General features: G+C 42.1%; 2 protein-coding genes across 4 annotated transcripts in view; both read left to right on the forward strand.

The window, feature by feature from the left end:
* Positions 1 to 12,271, forward strand: part of TMEM72 (transmembrane protein 72) — a 30,600-nt gene extending 18,329 nt beyond the window's left edge. Inside the window, exons 2-5 of one of the 3 annotated variants that reach the window (XM_045841992.1) lie at positions 3,942 to 4,012; positions 7,439 to 7,510; positions 8,306 to 8,445; positions 9,909 to 12,271. In XM_045841992.1, the coding sequence (XP_045697948.1) occupies positions 7,491 to 7,510; positions 8,306 to 8,445; positions 9,909 to 10,387 (639 nt within the window). In that variant the 5' untranslated portion in view covers positions 3,942 to 4,012; positions 7,439 to 7,490 and the 3' untranslated portion in view covers positions 10,388 to 12,271. Of the gene's footprint in view, positions 1 to 3,941; positions 4,013 to 7,438; positions 7,511 to 8,305; positions 8,446 to 9,897 lie in introns of those variants that run through there. The other 2 variants (XM_045841994.1, XM_045841993.1) reach the window with 2 other exon arrangements.
* Positions 1 to 19,827, forward strand: part of RASSF4 (Ras association domain family member 4) — a 103,948-nt gene that overhangs the window by 18,504 nt on the left and 65,617 nt on the right.

A 19,827-nucleotide genomic window follows, 5' to 3' on the forward strand; every position in this document is an offset into this window, starting at 1 on the left:
CAACCACTTCTGACACTCAGAAGAGAGCTCTTTCCATGCTGACGGCTCTTTGCCATATCCCAAGAGTAAGGGGTGAATGTGTAAGTGCCAAATGGGTCACTTAGGTACGGATGGGACAGTTTTCTGCTGTTTCTGATGGACTTGAGGGATGCAGTAGTCCACTGCCCATGCAATACAGGTTTCATCCATTTGACACTCCCTATTCTTATTAAATGCCCCAGGAAATGTCCTCTCCCACCTGCACCATTCTCTCTGGGGTCCTTCCCCGACCTCTGCCAGCAGGAACCTTGGAACCACTGAGAATCGGTCTTGACCTCAGCTTCCCTCTACCCTTTACTACCAGTGGCCTGGACCAAGGTCTCACTTTCAGAATGCCGGTTTGGATTTTTTCATAAGTAACATGGGGAAGATAATTTCCACCTTGAGGAATGTTGTGAGAATAAAGAAGATATGTGTAGGGGGCCTACTGCAGTGTACAGCATGTGTTGGGATCTCCCTGAGAGGCAGCTGGAGTGACCTGCCCAGGGATCTTTCAAACCCAAATGTCTTGTGGTTACCTGTACCATCTCATACCTCTGCTTCCATGGCCTAAAAAAAGACAAAAGACCATCATGTGACAGTAGGACATGCCCTTCACTTCTCTGCTGAAAATTTTGAGCTCCCAGGGGGCTCTTCTCTTGTCTGAGCCCCCAGACAGAGCAACCCTGCCCTCTCCCAAGCGTCCTCCCTGCAGATTCCCTGGGCACACCATTAAAAGCCACAACCAGAAATTTGCTTTAAGTCAGAGCAGCATAGAAAATGGAGTCTACCAGTGTGCTGGGAGAGGGTCAGAAACATCTAGAGCAGGGTCCTATACCTTGGCCACCATGTTATATCTGCCAGCAGTCTTAGCCAAATATCACCAAAGCCTCTTATCCTTCTGCCTGAGGTCAGGAAGCTTTCTGAAATGCCAATCTGAGCATATCACTCAGCTGCTCCAAAACACCCAAAGTGTCCCATGCCCAATGTGTGGAAACTGGTACTTAAAGACCCACGGTCTGGCCTCAGTCCACATATACTGTCCACTGCCCCACTTCTTGTGCCCCTGCTCCACAAGAAATAATTTTCTGTTATGCTTGCAAGGAGAGGTCTTCCTGCAGTGCCCTGCCCCTTCATTTATACATGTCCATTTCCTGCTGCCTTCCCAGTCCATTTAGGTTTAAAGTCTTCAGGAATGGCCCTTACCTTTCTGGCTCTCAGAGCACTTCGGTGAGCCTCTCTTGCAGTCTGAGTCATGGTACTTTTTTCAGTTTGTACATATCATGTCTTTCTTTCTGGACCAGGCATGCCCCAGAGGGAAGCCCGATGCCTGACTCTAGCCCACCATTGGGCTTGACCCCACATCATTCCAAAAGTAAACACAGAAGATGAGATAGAATATACCATCTAAGAAGAGCTGCCAGGAGACACCCAGAAGTGCAGCCAACTCGCTCAAGAGCAGAATCAGGGTCATGGGTGGACGCCACAGGCAGACAGACAGATGTAGGGGATAGATGGAAGGACTTTATGTTGGTCCATCTTGTCTCAACCTTACATACTGACCCTTTGTTTCAGTCAGCAGGTATCAAAATAACTCTCCACAGGCCAAATGGGTGCCAGTTAGGGAACCAGGCTGTTTCCAAAACTGTCCGCTGCCACCTGCTGGACATTTGCCACAAGCCCATGTAAATCTGTAAAGACTCTGATGTGAATGAAGCCTGGGCCAAAAATCAACAAGCTATTTCACTGAGCAACTGTGATGTATTTAGCATAATTAGCTTACTTAATCCTCATAACCATTATGTTCAAGAAAGATAATGAGGAAACTGAGTCTCAGAAAGATTGAGTGACTCAGCTATTAACTAACAAAGGAGAAGTTAAAATGTAGGCTCTAACCTAGGCATTCGTGGTTGGTTGGCTATTTGTTTTGTTTACACTCTCTGTACCTCAGCTTCCTCTTCTGTAAATTGAGGATAACATAGCACTTTCTCAGAGGAATGTTGTGATAATTAAAGAAGTTAATAAATGTTAAGTGATGAGAACAGGACAGGATACATAGTGAAAAATAAATAAATGAACATTTGCCTACAACACACACACATATACTACACACATACACCACACATAGCTCATATACCATCATACACATATACCACATACAACACACCCAATACATGGTACATGCCACATACAACATGCTAACCAGCACATACTACCACCACACACATGTGTGCCACATGTAACACATACCAACACATGCATACCACACAAAAAACACAATGCAGACATTACACACTATACACATACACTGGTAGACAGTAAAAACCAGAAAACTGCCCACCACCTGTGGCCAGAAATCTCAAATTTGGTCTGTAGATCCTTTACATTCTGGCTTGTGTGTGTCCTTGTGAGAACACAGCCTTGTTTTCCTCCCTGTGAAATGGGAGTATGGAATTCTCTGCATCACAGGGCTACTATGAGGAGCCAGGATACATGTGACCATTATGTGTAAACCATTAAGTGCCCTGCAGATTGTACTGGCACTGCAGAAGGGTGTGTGGCTGACAAGCATTCCCTGCTCCTCACTGGGGAAGAGTCAGAGAGCAGCCAGGACCTGCTAAGGTCAGAGACACAGTGTCCTCCACCGCTCTCAAGCACAGGGGAGCCTCCGTCACTAGGAATACATGGGTTCTGTGCTTCCTTTCCTAGATTAAAGCACTCTGTCTCCTTCTCCCTGTAGCACTTCCACAATCCCCCAGATGTAAAGGTGGAGATGTTGGTGGTGCAAGTGAGAGGTTCTACACTTCATTTCAGGAGGCAGCACTTCTGCAGTAGGTAAAGATCTCAGACCACCCAGGGTTAGAAGCTAACACAGCTTCTCTGCCAGAGAAGAAAAAAAGCATCAGGCCTGGGAATGCCCATGAGCAACAGAAGAGAATGACCACTCACAAACAAATCTGACAACCCAGCCCACCATCTTTGAATTTGGGGGGTAGAATAGGACAAGGTGGCAAATAGTAGGGTATGTTATCTGAGCCCAGAGAGAAAATGTAGATGCATGGAGTATGATCACATATGTCTATAAAGAGGTCTGATTTGTGGGCCAACAGGATCCTGGAGGAAAGTCTGTGAATATCTGAGTGCTGTCTGGGAAATGTTTCTGTCAGTGAGTACATGGGGTCAGAGCCATAGCTGGTTGACTGAACCTGTTAGAGCAAGAGAGTCCTGTGAGCAAATGACAGGGAACCAGCAAGTCTGCAAAGGTGTGTCCAAGACAAAATTCCCCTTGGAAAAATGGAAGATTAAGGGATTGAGCACAAGCATTTGAACACCAACTGCCAAGAAAGGACAAGAGGGAGATGAGGCTGAGCACTTCCCATGCCATAGCAAAACCCCAGGGGCTTAATCAGCACTGGGTCCAAAGCAATGAGCCAGGAGTAGGTGCCAAACCAGCAAGTGAAAAAAAAAGGTCATGAAAACAGCAAGAACAGGCAGGTCTCACCCATGTCCAAGCACTGCAGCCTAGACACACAGCACACGTGGACATGGGCCTGCAGGACAGTGAGGGCCCTTGAAACTAGGACACACAGAAGATAGCTATAGGGCAGAGCATGTGGTGTCTTGTCATCACAGGCTGTCTCTGGGGGTGCTAAGGGATGGTGGTATGACCAGTGTAGGCAGAGAAGGATGGCATTTGTGCTCTGGACTAAAAGACCTGTGGGGTTCTGCCTCAAACCTCTCTGGTTTCCAGAAACCAATTCAGAAGGTTCCCTGCTCTCTTGTATCTTCCCAGCCACCAATCTCTGTGCCCCCTGGGAAACAGTCCCCAAGGAAAAGTCTCACTCTATGGCCAAAGAGCCTTCCTCAGGGCAGTGCTGTGGCTGGAGCAACTGGGCCATTTTTCCCTCTCCTCTTCCCTTTAGTGTTGATCGGCGTGGGCACTGAGACCTTCCTCCAGGGGCACTTCAAAAGCTTGGCTTTCTACCTGCTGTGAGTATGTGGACACATGCCCTTCTTTGCCTTCATATTCTGCCCCAGCTCACTCTGAGTCTATCTTCTCAGATTAACCCAGAGCACCCTACCCTTTCCCATGATAAGTCCATCCTATCCCAGAGATGGAAGGACTAGAGGGGCCCTTAAGCTATCCTCTGCTTTGAAAATGGCTTTAGTCAAACCATCCCATAAATCAACCAACTGTCCTTCCATCACCCACCTATCCATCCATCCATCTATACACTCATTTATCTCTTCAATAATTTCTTAGCTAGAAAACATTAACTGAGTTCTTCTTTTAGAGAGAGGAGAATCTGAAAGGACTATAAACGTCAGCCCATCTTCATGCCAAGCACAATTAAAAGTTTTATTTACATCATGTCATTTAATGACGGCACTGTAGAAGTGAATGGTGTCCCAGTTTTGCAAATAAGAAGATTCAGTGGGAGTAAGCTGCTCAGCCCACATCACCAAGCTCACGAGCATCAGGACACAAACTCATGGGGCCCCAGTTCTTTTAGTTCCCCAAACTGTCCTTTCATCTCTGCCAGCTGTCTCTGCAAACACCCCCTGGCAAGAAGGAGACCACGGTACAGTGATGTCCTAGGGTGGGAGGAAAGCGTAGCATCCCTGCAGGCTCTGACTACCCAGCTTCTCAGCAGCCCAATTCTGAAAGACACAGGGAGCCCAGTGTGCCTGTGGGGTCAGCAAGATGCGTCCTCTCCTCCCATTCCCCTCCCCCTTCACATCTACCTTCATCACAGTGGTCTCGTCTGCATGCTCAGGAGCCCACCCACCCTGCTCAGACAAGCTCTTTGGTGTGCAGAATGGATCATATCCACCATCTTCCAACCATGTTCCAACCTCCCAGTGCATTTCCACAATGTCATAACATCAGCCACCTAGAAACACAGGGCCCTCTGACAGTTCTTAATGGCTTCCATAGCCTCCAAGCCACTCTTCTTTGTACTCTTCTAACCTCCACCTTATTTCTTCTCACTCGGTTTATACCCAGGAAGTTCTAATTCTTTCCCAAACACATCCACATCACCTTCCCTTAAGCCTTTGCTCATCCTGTCAGACACCTGCGGTGCCTTTTCACCCACTTCAGTATTCCCAAAGCATTCCTTCCTGGCATTCTGCCCTGGGACCCCTGCCTGTGCCCGGGACCCCCACTATCTGGAAGTGACTTCTTGCTCTAAAGGTCCTCCATGTCTTACTGAGCCTGTCCCAGCCACTATGCACTGTCTCCCTAGAATACAGAGGCAGGCCCTGGACTTCCTCCTCTCCCTATGGTTTCCTCATTCACCCAAAAACATTACTAGGGTAAGACCTACGGGTTATATTCTTACTGTACTGGGTCAGGTTGTGGCCAGTTAATGCTGCCTGCTTTCTGCCCAGCACCCTGCCTCTTCCTGATTGCTCTGCCTATCTTAAGGGGACACTGTGCCCATCTGGTCATTTCATGGTCCAGTCCTAGAAGAAGTTATTTCTGACTATTCCTTCCTCTCCAACCCTGAGGGATTAATACCCATGGTCTACCTTGCCCATCCTTCCTGCACTCATGTCCATTCATTCCTCAAGGGCCATCCAGATGTCCAAATGTCCTACTTCACTATCTTCACTCCTTCCTCCCATTCTCTCCCACAACATACACTCTCCCCTATGTAGATCTTGGACTCTTGGCACTGTGTTCCCTCACACTTAGAACTTTCATCCATTGTAACAAATACCCTTTATGAATGTCACTGCCTTCTCTGTGTCCCCAGGACCAAGCACGGACCATGGTCAAAAGTAGACACCAGAAGGAACTAACCTGTCATTGGCTTTTCCATTGTTCTCCAATTCTCCTTTACACTTGCTTCCTCTCCCTTCTTCCTCTTTCCTACAAGGCCTCTCACTGCCTTCCTCATACTTAGCCAATGTCTGAAGCTATTACCACTTAAAATCTGAAGAGTAAGAGTTAGGAAGACACTGGAAGGCATAGAGAGAGTGGGAGAAAGTAGAGGTAAAGTACTAAATAGTCACAGTAAGAGAGAGAAAGCAATGATAGTAACTAATACATACAGGAGTGAACAAAAGTAGGTTTGCAGCTGTGAGTATGCAAAACACAGAGTTCATTCTTGTATTGTTATTTATTAACATGTATTTTTTCATATGAACAACTACAAACCTACTTTTGCCTACACTGGTGTCTGTATATAATGAGAACTATGTGCCAAGCACATCTGAAGGACTTTAAAAATATCAACATATCTAGTCCTTATAACAATTTCATTGTTAAAACACAGTAATTACTCTCAGAAAACTGAGGCACAGAGAGGTCAAGCCCCTTGCCTATGGTCACACAGCCAATCAGGGACAATGCCCAGGACCCTGAGGAAACCCTTTTCCTGCAAGGCAACATCTCCTCTCACTCATTCATTTACTTCCATGCAAGTCCACAGAACACTTAAAAATAAGTCTTTCCAAGAGTAGGCCCAGGCCACATGGAAGAATTAGAGACTACCAGACAGACAAGGAGAGAAGAGAGAAGTTCTTCCAAGAGAAGCATGCCTGTGCAAAGGTCCTGTGGCACCTGGTGTAGTCAAAGGAATATGGAAGCTCATGTAGGCTTTTAAAAGGCATGCTAAGGAATTTAAATTCTGTAGGTCAGTGAGATTATCCAGTAAAAAAAAAAATAGAAAGTCTGGGACTGGCCCAGAAATCTATCATTTTATATATTCCCCAGGGGGTTCTTATCAGAAGGTCTGTGGACCACAAATGGAGTATGAGAATGCTTTGAAGAATTCTAAATTGGGAAGAATATGATCAGATTCGGGTGTCAGAACAAGCCCTTGGGGAGCCTCTGGTGATGAAGTGGAGGAGCAAGGTGCAGAAGGTGAGGGCCAGGGAGTAGTGAGGCCAAAAGGAGGAAGGTACATGTGTCCCAGGGGCAATATCTAAACTCAGGTGATACAGATGAGGCCAGAGAGAACTAATTCTAAGGCTATTTAAGAAATACAGTCAGCCTGTCCTAGTGGCTTTCTGGATGAGGAGAAAAGAGGGAGAAGAAAACGGATTAAGCTTTAAGACTCTTAAGTCATGACTGTCCTAGTGACTGTAGGTAGAAGAACATCTGCCAGTGTCCACACAGGGGTTTTGTGATCAAGGTGGTCTCTCATGCCAGCCTGAAGCATCTTCCTCACCAATGTCTGAGCCCAAGACCCCAACTCCTTCACCACCACAGCCCAACCCAGCACAGGTCCTGGCATCAAGATGGCTCCTGGTGGAAGCTGGTTGGGTGGTGGGGTTAAGTCAAGAAACTCCTGGTCCATTGGTTAGCTGTAGCTACCCAAGAGGCCAAGGTGCTGTGAGGAGATAACCCACAGGAAAGTGAAGGGAGAATCAAAGGATGCCCAGCCTCCTTCACCTGTCTCCATCATAGGTTTACAGGAGTCACCGTCTCCGTGTGTGAAGGGGCCTATTTTGTGGCTCAGATGTTGACCATCTGCTTTCAGTAAGTAGCCTCCACTGCCAAGGGATCCTTGCCTTTTCTCCGGGGCCAGGGAGGGAAAAGCCCTAGGCTTAAAGGGGCATTTTTTCAGCTCTGGAACCCTCTTCATCCACCTAGGGTCTGGTCACAAAGGAATTGACCACCAGGGGTAACGAAAGAGGCATGGCAAGCAGTGGGGTATAGAAGGAGGGCCAGCCCCCATCACTCCCCAAAGCCAGCCTGGACAGGATGAAGCTGTGCCCTCCTCTAGGCCAATTTGGAGAATGACAAAGGCAGGCGCTTTCTTCCTTTGAAACCTGGAGATAGCAACCCTGAAGAAACCTGCTTGGTACCAGGCCTCTGACAGGCCTGTGTATGGACTCTGCATGCCAGTTAAGAAGCCCCTCCAGGACAATGCCATTTCACGCCTAGGCAAGTCTCTGGGAGCAGGGTGCAGCTGGATTCCAGCCTGCTCACCCACATAGCCAAGCCCTTTGTGCAGTGCACGATCTGCGTAATTGTTTCAGCCAGGTGTCTCCTATACTGCCTACCTTCTCCACTGTACTGTGGACTTCCCAGGGGACCCTTGAGTCCCCTACTCTCCTTTTACTGCCTTTGTAGCCCCTCTGGAGGGGCACAGGCAAGAACCCTAATTATGTAACTACTGAGAACTCCTGCCCTAAGGGTGTCAGGCAGATGCCACTATAGAGAACATGGCCACAGCAGAACACCACCCCAGCCCCCTGTAGCCTCATGGAATGCTGAGGTTTTCCTGAGTCATTTTCTTCTCACCACTAACCCTAAACTTTTTCCTCCCAGGTGTCAGCCAGGGTCCCCGGCCTACATAGCAAGGGAGAAGGCCCAGTGGCTGGGCTGCTTCCAGAAGTTCTTGGCCTATATGCTGCTGTCTGTGGCCTGCTTTCTCCACCCTGTGCTGGTCTGGCATGTGACCATCCCAGGTAGGAGTTACAGAAGGTAGTGGAAGCAGGCAGTCCCCATCACAGGTAGGCAATAAGCAGAAAGGGTTGAATCCTTCTCACCTCAGTCAGCAGTTGCATTGGCTCCAGGACCCCCACTCACCCCCCTGCCTGGCTGAGGTCATGAGGACAAGGACCTATCAGACTTCTCCATCCTGATTAAGTATCAAGAATGTCCTTTAATCTTCCATGTAGGTGTCCAGAAGCTGCAACTCTAAAAGGGACCTGGCCTTTCTCTCAAAGCCTGTGTAGAGATTGAGCTTTAGGAGGGTGAGATGGCCATTGCTCTGCCCAAAACCACCCATGTCTCCTCAGTGCCTGATTCAGATCCAAACTCTTCAGCCTGATTGGAAAAGCACAACATGAAAGAACCCCCAAAGACCCTCACAGCTGCAACATCTTCCCCTACTTTACCTCACAAATCCTGCTGGTCAGCCTGGTTCCTGATCTCAGAAGCCAGGACTCATACTTCCACCTTCTGGGTTTTGTCCTGACCTTCTCTGCTAACAGCCTCCTCTGCCTTCTTTATAGCTGTGAAACTGTGCCCCTTCTCATGACCCATCTAAAATGCCAGGAACCAAACTGCCCAGGGAAACAAGATTGAAAGCAAGAGTCTCCTTTTCCTTCCTGCAGTTTCTCATAAAGTACCTGTCATGGCTTCTGAAGGCCACTCTGCCAGGCTCTTCAGTGGGCTCCTGAGCAGGATTCACTGCAGAGACTAGAGCAAGCCACTATCTCCTGCTCCTTGGAAAAGGAGAAAGGCCCAAGAGGCTCTGGCCCTGGCAGGCAGGACAGCCACCTTCCCCTCTTCTTCTGGACAGGGCAGAATTCCCAGCAAAGAACCCAGAGCTGCAAGTCTCAGCCTGGAACAAAGGGGTCTGGAGGTTGCGTGAAGGGCCAGGAAGGGGGACAATGCTACACCAGCCCCACACAAAAGTATCTGTACTTTTCTCTGTAGTTATTGGGGAGGCTAAAAAGTGAAGGCAATCTCCCACTTCTGGAATGGGAAGGAAGTCCAGTTCAGCAGGTGGGGCCTGGTGTCCAACATAGAATCCAGACACATTGAAGGTGTTACAGGTCCAGCTCTAATAAGCTGTACTAAGAGGGAGGCTAAGTGTGACTATGGAAGCCTGTTCAGGCAGCACCAGGGTCAGCTGTTAGTAGAAAGGGATCCTCAGGCACAGGGTACCTTATCTAACAGTCAGGAGGAGGGTTCTAGCATGGCACTAGCCCTGCTGACATGCCCCAGCCAGGCACCAGGCCTGTCCCTTGAATCTGATGTGGGTGTGTAATGTGGGTGTGTTAGGTGAGATGGCTGGAGCACAGGCAGCCTGAGTGTGGCTGTACAGGTGTGCTGTCATGGCCTTTAGGAATGGTGGGCTTGAATAGCCTCTGGCTTTTCTCTACGACACATCTTGCATCCTGACCTCCCAGATCTCTTCCAGGCTCCATGCTCATCATCACTGGCTTGACCTACTTCCTTCTTAGCAAGCGGAAGAAGAACAAAGCTTCCCCTGAGGTGCCAGTCTCCCAGGAGCAGTACACAGACCCCTCCAGCAGTGCCATGAGCACCATCATCTCTGGGGACACTGAGCAAACCTACACCTTCCATGGAGTCCTCAAGGAGGGGTCCAGCTCCTTCTTCACACATATGAAGTACATCCTAAAGGGGACCAGGAAACCCAGCACCCTCCAGTGCCCAGATGCTCTGACAGAGCTGACTTTGGAGCCAGCTGACTCACTAGCCAAGAAGAAGCAGGTGCACTTTGAAGATCATGTGGTCAGGATCATCCCAGGCCTCATCGAAGACCCAGACAATGAGGACAGTGAGCCAGAGGAAACCACCTCTGACACCACCCCCATCATCCCTTCATCCCAGGCTCCACTCTTCCTGCCTTCCCTCACAGACATCATTCTCTTCTGAGCTGCTTACTCAAGCCTTGGAGATGTTTGGCAAGGGTTGACATAGATTAATGACTCTGCCTGGAGTTTTCTGATATCTGTGGACCCTCCAGGGAGCCCAGGGTCTTTGTAGGTCAGCTCTTCAAGGTGTGACCAAACATACTCCAATGAACCTCTGGGGCCATTGAGCAGCATGATAGGTCCTGAAGCAGCCTTAAGGGAGGTACAAATGAAGCCCACACTGCTTCAAACTAGAACAAGTTCTTTCTCCTGCACATAGAGTGAGGAAATCTTTGTGCTTTCCCCAAAAAGATCATCACTCCCACTTCACACAAGGCTGCCTCAGCCCCAGGAGAAGCCACCAGACTTCTGCTGCTCCTGACACAGGTCTCAACACTCAGCAAGGACCTATGTCCATCCCATTTCTGAGACAACATCCCAACTCTGAAGGCCCAAGGATGCACTGGCAATTATGCATGTCAACAGACAAGTATTGAAGGTGGCCGTGGGTCCCAACCTCCAAATGAGATTGCTCAGATAGGGATAAAAGGCCAGACTGCAGGCCCTTAGGACAGGGGAGTAGTGCCCAGCAGTGAGCTTCATGCTGTTTGTGCTCTGGGGCTGGGGCTGGGGCTGGGCCTGGGCAGCAAGGGTCACAGAGCCACTGAGGGAAAAAGTGCCACTTTTCTCACTGCAGGGAGAGCCAGGCCAGATGAGTGATGCTCGTTCTGAAAACACCACTGAGGCCTGCCTGCACCCCACCTCATGAACTTTTCCAAGATTCCAAGTAGATGATGTACACTAAAAGCTCCTGAAAGCCAATGACAGCTTTCAGTCATGAATGCCACAGCACAAGATGCAGTGCCTGCTATACTCAAGGACCTCAGAGGTGGTGCCCTGAAGATTCACCCAACAAAAAGAATTGCCTCTGCCACTCTTAGGTGTCTGGTAGCAGAATAGGTGATAAACATATGTTTGTTCAAAATGAGAAGGAAGAGGAGGGAAAGAGGGATGGTAGGAGGAAAGTGATCAGGCAAGTTAGCTCTCTACGACCACTTCATGGAAGTGGGAGTTAACTCAGATTAAGCAAAGAAATTTGAATCAGATATTCCTTAGTTAAAGGACTTGCAATATGTTTTCATTTCTAAAAAGTGTCCTTTGGTCCACAGGGTTATTGTAAGGAAGAGCAAACATGCTCTTCTTCATACACAATCTGAATTAATGAGACATCCAATCACATGCTCCCAACTTTGTGTGTGAGCAGACACCAAGATCTTCAGAACAGCCCTCAGAGCACATGCTTTAAGGTCTAGGTAAGAAATGTGTGTTCATTCTTGTGTACTTTTCAACATCCCCTACAAGTTATTTCAAAAATGTATGGAAATAGCCAACTAGAAGCTAGTATCATTTTCATGCCTAAAGGTAGCAAGTGTATTATCATACTAGCAGATCTCTTCCTGCAATAACAGTTCTTTTGTAAACCAAGTCAAAAAGACACACTTCCATAAGCCCTCCATGGTGGAAGTAGTAGAGCTGTTTCTTTAACTGTCACTGAGAAGGGACTTCAGGATCTGAGAGTCACAGTCAGGAGACAATGAATAATATGGAACGTGAGTATGTATATATGGGAATTGTACCCATTTCTTAATGGGGTGGAGTCCTAGACAGGTCACATGTGCACAGAAGGAGCCCAGGCTCTTGCACCTGTCATGTGGAGAAGGGGAATGTGATGAACACAGCACAGATGCAGCCAGCCTCTGCAGACCCCAATGTTCCTGCTCTATTCTCAGAAGCTTAGGCAGCAGAGCTAGATATGGATGACCAGCTTACATGCAAGAAGCACACCCAGAAGTATAATGTCAGAGCTCTCAGATCTCATTTAATAAACATTTCTGTAAACCCAAAAGCATTGTTTTTGTTGCATCTTAGAGGTGAATGGGAAAATGGGAGCTCCAGGTGATAAGCTCTGCCTGTGACTCTGAGATATCTAGGCTTCCTTGTGCCTGTCATCAGTTAAGGGAGAGTCTGATGCAGCATTAGTGGTCCAAACGATTATGATCTTACCAAGATTAGCAAAGTACAGTTTTCAAACACTCATTGCTGTAAAAAGAGAAAAAGGCTGAGGTGAGATCATTAAATAGACCAAAGCCCTCACCTCTGTCAGTGGACCAAGCAAGAAATTTCCACCTCCTCATAAGCAGATGTATACCATATGTCACCAGTTGATTCTCAGCCCAAGACAACCATCCTTATTCACTTCTATCCTTGCACAGAACCTCATTTTTGCTGAGAACAAAATAGAAGCGCTGACCCCAGTGTGTCCCACATCCCTTTCTCAGAAGAAAGCAGATCAGACATTTTGTAGATGTGAAACAGTATCAGGAAGTAGAAAGAACTCATTAATTCTTCCACTAACATGCTGATTGACCCTGGCCAAACCCCTTTATCTCTATGGTATCAATTTTCCCTATTAAGTGGAAATAGCAGAATTTCTCCCAGGGTTGGTGGTATGACCAGTTAACCGAGGAAGACAGGGAAATGCTCTTCAGATCACAAATCACCCAAGTCAGTGTTAAGTGTACTTTTCTTTTACTGTGGGATCCTCACAGTGAGAAAGCCCTAGCATAAGAAAGCACCGAGGTAAACACCACCAAGACTTTTCTCTGCTTCAAGGCCACTGCAGATGCAAAAGCTTCTTTCTCCAATCCAGATTCCAATGCTTGAACCTGGAGATGATGCAGCCAGCAACCCTCCAGCTTAGAGAGCCATGGTGAACCCCCAATCCTGAAGAGCCATGCCCTGGGGACCACCCAGTATAAGCACTCTTTCCCATCAGTCCTAAGAGATTTTTTTTAGTTTTTTAAATATTTTTATTGAGATATATGAGATATAACATACATACCATAAAATTCACCAATTCAATTTTTTTTAGTACATTCATTGTCAAATACATCACAATTCAAGTTCACATTTCATCATGGCTCCCAAAAAACATTAATGGTCACTTTTCACCCTACTCTAAACACAACCTAAGCAACCACTAACCTACTTCATGTTTTTACAGATTTCCCTTCTGGACATTTCCTATACATTGAATCAGATAAGACATGGTCTTTTGTGACTTGCTTTGTTCACTTATCATAATGCTTTCAAGGTTCATTCATGTTTCAACATGTATCTTTATTTTATTCTTTTTTGTGGCTGAAAAATATTCCATTATACAGATATACTATGTTGTTTTATCTTTTCATCTGTTGATAGATATTTGGGCAGTTTCTACTTTGTGCCTATTATAAATATTGTTGCCAAGAACATTTATGTACAAGTGTTTGAATGGGCATATATCCTCATTTCTGTTAAATATATACCTAGAGGTGGAATTGCAGAGTTAAATGATAACTCAATATTTAACCTCTTAATGAAGTGTTAAACTTCCAAAAGGGGCTGCACCATTTTACATTCCCACCAACAATGTAGGAGTGTTCTTTCCACATCCTTTCCAACACTTATTATTGTTTGTCTTTTTTATTATAGTCACCCATTTACTATTTTTATATGTATTTCCGTAGTGACTAATGGTGTTGAGCATCTTTTCATGTAATTAATGACCATTTGTTTGTATATCTTCTTTAGAAATGTCTATTTAAATGCTTTGCTTGCTTTTTAATTAGGTTTTTTTGGTCTCTCTCTCTCTCTTTTTTTTTTTACTTGTAGGAGTTCTTTATATATTCCACATACCAGACCCTATTCAGATATACAATTTGCAAATATTTTATCTTGGGTTGCCTTTTCACTTTCTTAATAGTGTCTTTTGAAGTACAAAAGATTTTATTTTGCGAAATCCAATTTATCTATTTTTTCTTTTGTTCCTTTTTCTTTTGTGGTCAAGTCTAATAAGTCATTACTTTTAACTGAAGCTCATGAAGATTTAGTTTTATATTTTTTTCTAAGAGTTTTAAAATAAATGTTAGCTTCTAAATTGAGAAACATGATCAATGTTGAGGTAATTCTTGTGCATGGTGTGAGGTAGAGTCTAACAATTCTTTTACATGAGATCTTGTTGTTCTAGCACCATTTATTGCATTGAATTGTCTTGGCACCTTTGTCAAAAACTCACAGATCATAAATTTCCATTTTCAACTCTATGCCATTGATCTGTATATCTGTCCTTATGACATTACAACACTGGTTTGATTACTGTAGTTTTGCAGTGAAGTACATATTGAAGTGAGGATGTGTAAACCTCTAACTTTGTTCCTTTTTTTTTTCAAGATTATTTTGCCCTCTGAGATCCCTCTTACTTCTCTATGAATTTTAGTATAAACTTGTCAAAATCTATGAAAACACAATTGATCTTGGATTTTGATAGAAATTTCACTGACTTTCTATATCATGTTTGGGAGTATTCCTATCTTAACATGATTAAATCTTTCAACCCATAATATAGGGTGCCTTTCCATTTATTTAGGTCTTTTATTTCTTTCAATAATATTTTGTAGTGTCCTTTATGCAAATCTTACACTTATTTTGTTAAAATTAATTCTAAGTATTTTATTTTTCATGCTTTTGTAAAAAGAACAGTTTTCATTTTTCCAACTTTATTGAGGTATAATTGACAAACAAGTTATATCTATTTAAATGTTCAATGTGATGATTTGATATACATATACCTTGTAAAATGATTTTAATGGTCAAGTTAATGAACATACCTACCACCTTACATAGTTAGCTTTCTCTCAAACTTTATTTTCAGATGTTAGTATGAAGAAATGCAATTGTTTTTTTTGTGTGTGTGTGTATTGATCTTCTAGCTTACAAACTTGTTGAACTTTTTAAAAAAATTCAATTATATAATTCAGTGTTATCATCTCTAGTCACCATGTTTTACATTAGATCCTCAGACTTTTTTCATCTTAGAGCTTAAAGTTTGTGCCCTTATCAATTTCCTTTTATTTTCCCCACCATACAGCCCTTGGCAACCACTTTTATGTTCTACATTTCTGAGTTTCATTTTGGAGGGGTGAAGATTTCACATTATGTACTTTATTTTCTTGTTGCTATAGCAAATGGGATTTTTTTTCCTGGTTTCTGTTTCTGATATTTTCATTGTTGGTGTATAAAAATGCCTTTGATTTCTGAATATTGACTTTTTATCCTGCTGTTTTGCCAAATTCACTTATTAGGTCGAGTTGTTTTTTGTTTTGTTTTGTTTTTTTTAGGAATCTATAGGATTTTCTATGTACATTATCATGTCATCTGCAAGCAATGACAATTTTGCTTCCTCCTTTCCAATTTGGATGACTTTTATTTCTTTTTCTTGTCTGATTTCTTGGCTAGGACTTCCAATACTATGTTGAATAAGAGTGGTCTAAGCGGGCATCCTTGTCTTGTTCCTGATCTTAGAGAGAAAGCTGTTAGTTTTTGCCCATTGAGTATGATGTTGGCTGTAGGTCTCTCATATATGGCCTTTATTATGTTGAGGAATTCTCCTTCTATTCCCACTTTGCTGAGTGTTTTTATCATAAATGGATGCAGTACCTTAACAAATGCTTTTTCCACATCTAAAAATCATGTGATTTTTTTCTTTGCTTTTGTTTATGTGATGTATTACATTTATTGATTTGCAAATATTGTATCATCCTTGCATCCCTGGGATGAATCCCACTTGATCATGGTGTATGATCTTTTTAATGTATTGCTAGATGCAGTTTGCCAATACTTTGTTGATTATTTTAGCATCCATGTTCATTAGTAATATTAGCTTGTAGTTTTCTTTCTTTGTTATGTATTTATCTGGTTTTGGAATTAGGATGATGCTGGCTTTATATAAAGTGTTTAAAAAATATTTCACATTATGCAATACCATGCAGTATTTGTCTTGCTTTGTCTGAGTTATTAACTTAGCACAATGTAAAAAACCTTAGCATAATGTGAAACAACATGGTCCATCTATGTTGTCTCAAGTGGCAGGATTTTCTTCTTTATCATGTTTGAATAATATTCTATTGTATGTATACATATCCCATCTTCTTTATCCATTTATCAGTTGACTGATACTTAGGTTGATTCCCTATCTTGGCTATCATAAATAATGCTGCAATGGATGGTAATGCAGATATATCTTTGATACTCTGTTTTCATTTCCTTTGGATATCAAGCCAGGAGTGTATTTGCTGGATCACATGATATTTCTATTTTTAATTTTTTAATAATCCTTGTTTTCTATAGTGGCTGCATCAATTTGCATTCCCACCAACGGTGCACAAGGCTTCTCTTTTCTCTACATTGTATTTTTGATGATAGCCATTCTAACAGTTGTCAGGTGATTTCTCATTGTGGTTAGTTTTGATTTGTGTTTCAATGATGATTAGTGATGCTGAGCATATTTTCATGTACCATTTGGCCACTTGTATGTTTTCTTTGGAAAAAAATATCTGTTCATTTCTTCTACCCATTTTTTAATCAGATTGTTTGGTGTTTTTTTTCTATTGAGTTGTGGGAGTTCTTTATATGTTTTGAATACTAACCCCTTATCAGACATGATTTACAAATATTTTCTTGCGTTTTGTAAGTTGCTTTTTTAAATTTTGTTGATTGTTTCCTTTCCTGTGCAGAGCCTTTTACTCTGATTTAATCTCATGTGTTTATTTTTCCTTTTTTTTTTGCCTTTCTTTTTGGTGTTAAATCCAAAAAACTATCACTAAGGCTGATATTAAAGAATTTACCTGCTATGTTTTCTTCTAGGGCTTTTATGCTTTTTAGGTCTGTATTCAAGTCTCTAACCCATTTTGAGTTGACATTTTGAGTATGGCATAAGTTAGGGGTCCAGTTTCATTTTTGCATGTGGCTGTGCAGTCTTCCCCACACCATTTATTGAAGAGACTAATATTTCCCCACTGTATATTCATGCTCCTTTGTCATAAATTAATTGACCATAGATGTATGAGTATATTTCTGGGCTATCTTTTCTGTCCCATTGATCTATGTGTTCATTTTTATAACAATATCATATTGTTTTGATTATTATAGCTTAATAATAAAGTTTTAAGTCTAGAAGTGTGATGTCTCTAATTTATTAATTACAAGACTTTTTAATCAATTCTTTATTATTATCTACATACAATATTATGTCATTTGTAAATAGAGAATATAGTTTTACTTCTTTCTCTGTTATCTGAATGTCTTTTATCTTGTTCTCTTGCCTAATTTCCTTAAGTAGAACTACCACTACAACATTGAAGAGAATAAAATCAGACATCCTTGTCTTGTTCCTGATCCTTGGGGAAAGCATTCAGACTTTCACCATTGAGTATAATGTTAGCTAGGTTTTATGTAGATTTCCTTTATGGGGTTGAGGAAGTTTCCTTTTATCTCCAGTTTGTTGAATGTTTTTAGTCATGAAAGGTTATTGGATTTGTTAAATGCTTTTTCTGCATCTTTGAAGATAGTCTTTTTTCCCTTTGTTCTATTGATATGGTTTACATTCATTAATTTTCAGATATTTAAAAACCAATGCTGTATTCATAAAATAAGTCCTACTTGCTCATGTCATATAATTATTTTTATATGTTGCTGGATTTTGTTTTATAGTTGCTGGATTTTGTTGAACATTTTTGTGTCAACATTCATAAGGGACATTGATCAGTAGTTTCCTATTCTTGTGATGTCTTTGCCTTGTTTTGATAAAGTGAGTTAAAATGTGTTCCTACTTCTATTTTTTGAACAAGATTGTGAAGGACTGATATTAATTCTTTGCTTTGGTAGAATTCACCAGTAAAGCCATTTGGGCATACATCTAATTCAAACTTTTTACATTCTAAATCTGTTAAAACTTTCTTCTTGAATTAGTTTTGGTAGTTTGTTTCTTTCTAAGAATTTGTCCATTTCACCTAAGTCATATAATTTGTTGGGATACCATTGTTCATAATATCATCTTCCAGTCCCTTCTTTATTTCTGTAAAATCAGTAGTACATATACCTTCTTTTTATTCCCAATTTTAGTAAATTGAATCTCTTCTCTTTTTTCTTAGTCTAGCTAGAAGATTGTTGATTTTCTTGATCTTTTCAAACACACAACTTTTGGTTTCATTGATTTCCTCTTTGTTCTTTTCTTAATATTCTCTGTTTCACTTATTTCTGTTTTCATCTTTAAGCTTTCCTTCCTTCTGCTTACTTTGCGTTCAGTTTAGTCTTATTTTTCTATTTTCTTCAGATGGAAGGTTAGTTTATTTATATAAGATATTTCTTATTTTTTAATATATAAATTTACCCCTATAAATTTCTCTCTGAGCACTGCTCTAGCTTCATCACATATGATTTATGTTGAGGTTTTGTTTTCATTTATCAGAAGAGTATTTTCAAGTTTCTTTTCTTATTTCTTTTTTGACTCATTGGCTATTTAGGAGTGTTGTTATTTTAATCCCTTTTTCTAATTCATTTCCATTATTGTTGGAGAATATATTTGGCATAATTTCAATTTTTTAAATCTATAGCTTGTTCCATAGTCTGCCTTCTACTATTCTATGATGGAAGATGTTCTACATGCTCTTAGAAAGAATGTGTAATTCTCCTATTGTTGGATAAAGCACTCTCTTTGGAGGTCTGTTGAGTCTAAGTGGTTTGTAGTGTCATTCATGTCTTCTAAATTCTTGTTAATCATTTGATATTTGTTCTACCCATTATTCAATGTGTGCTTTTGAAGCTTCTAACTATTGTTGTTAAATTGTCTATTTCTCTCTTCAATTCTGTCAGTTTTTCTTCTATGTATTTGGGGCTCTGATGTTAGATGCATACATGTTTATAAATGTATGCCTTCTTGATGCATTGAATAGCATTATAAAATGTTCCTTTTTATCTTTCGTAACATTTCTTTTTGTTTTAAAGTAGATTTGGCCCTTGCTGGTGTGGCTAGGTGGATTGAGCACTGCCCTGTAAATCAAAGGGTTGCTGGTTCAATAACCAGTCAGGGCACATGCCTGTGTTGTGGGCCAGGTCCCCAGTAGGGGGTGTCCAAGAAGCAACCACACACTGATGTTTCTTTCCTTCTCTTTCTCCCTCCCTTTCCCTCTCTAAAAAAATTAATAAATAAAATAATTTTTAAAAAATAAATAAATAAAGTAGATTTGTCTGATATTACTGTATCCACTTCAGCTTTCTTATGGTTATTATTTTCTGGTATATATTTTTCACCTTCTACTTCCAACCTATTTGTATCTTTGAAACTATGGTGTTTTTCTTGTAGACAGCATATAGTTAAATCTTGTTTTGTTACCCAGTCTGTTCACCTCTGCTTTTTTGTTTACATTATTGACTTCATTTACATTTAATGTTATTGATAAGGTAAGATTTATATCTCCCATGTTCTTTTTTGGTTTTTATATGTTTCATGTATTTTTTAAAATTTTTCTGCTCCTCTTTCACAGTTTTCTTTTGTATTAAGTATATATTTTCTAGTGTAAAAAT

Source organism: Phyllostomus hastatus, unplaced genomic scaffold, assembly GCF_019186645.2.
Source record: "Phyllostomus hastatus isolate PE091 unplaced genomic scaffold, TTU_PhHast_1.1 phas_contig_38, whole genome shotgun sequence".
NCBI lineage: Eukaryota > Metazoa > Chordata > Mammalia > Chiroptera > Phyllostomidae > Phyllostomus > Phyllostomus hastatus.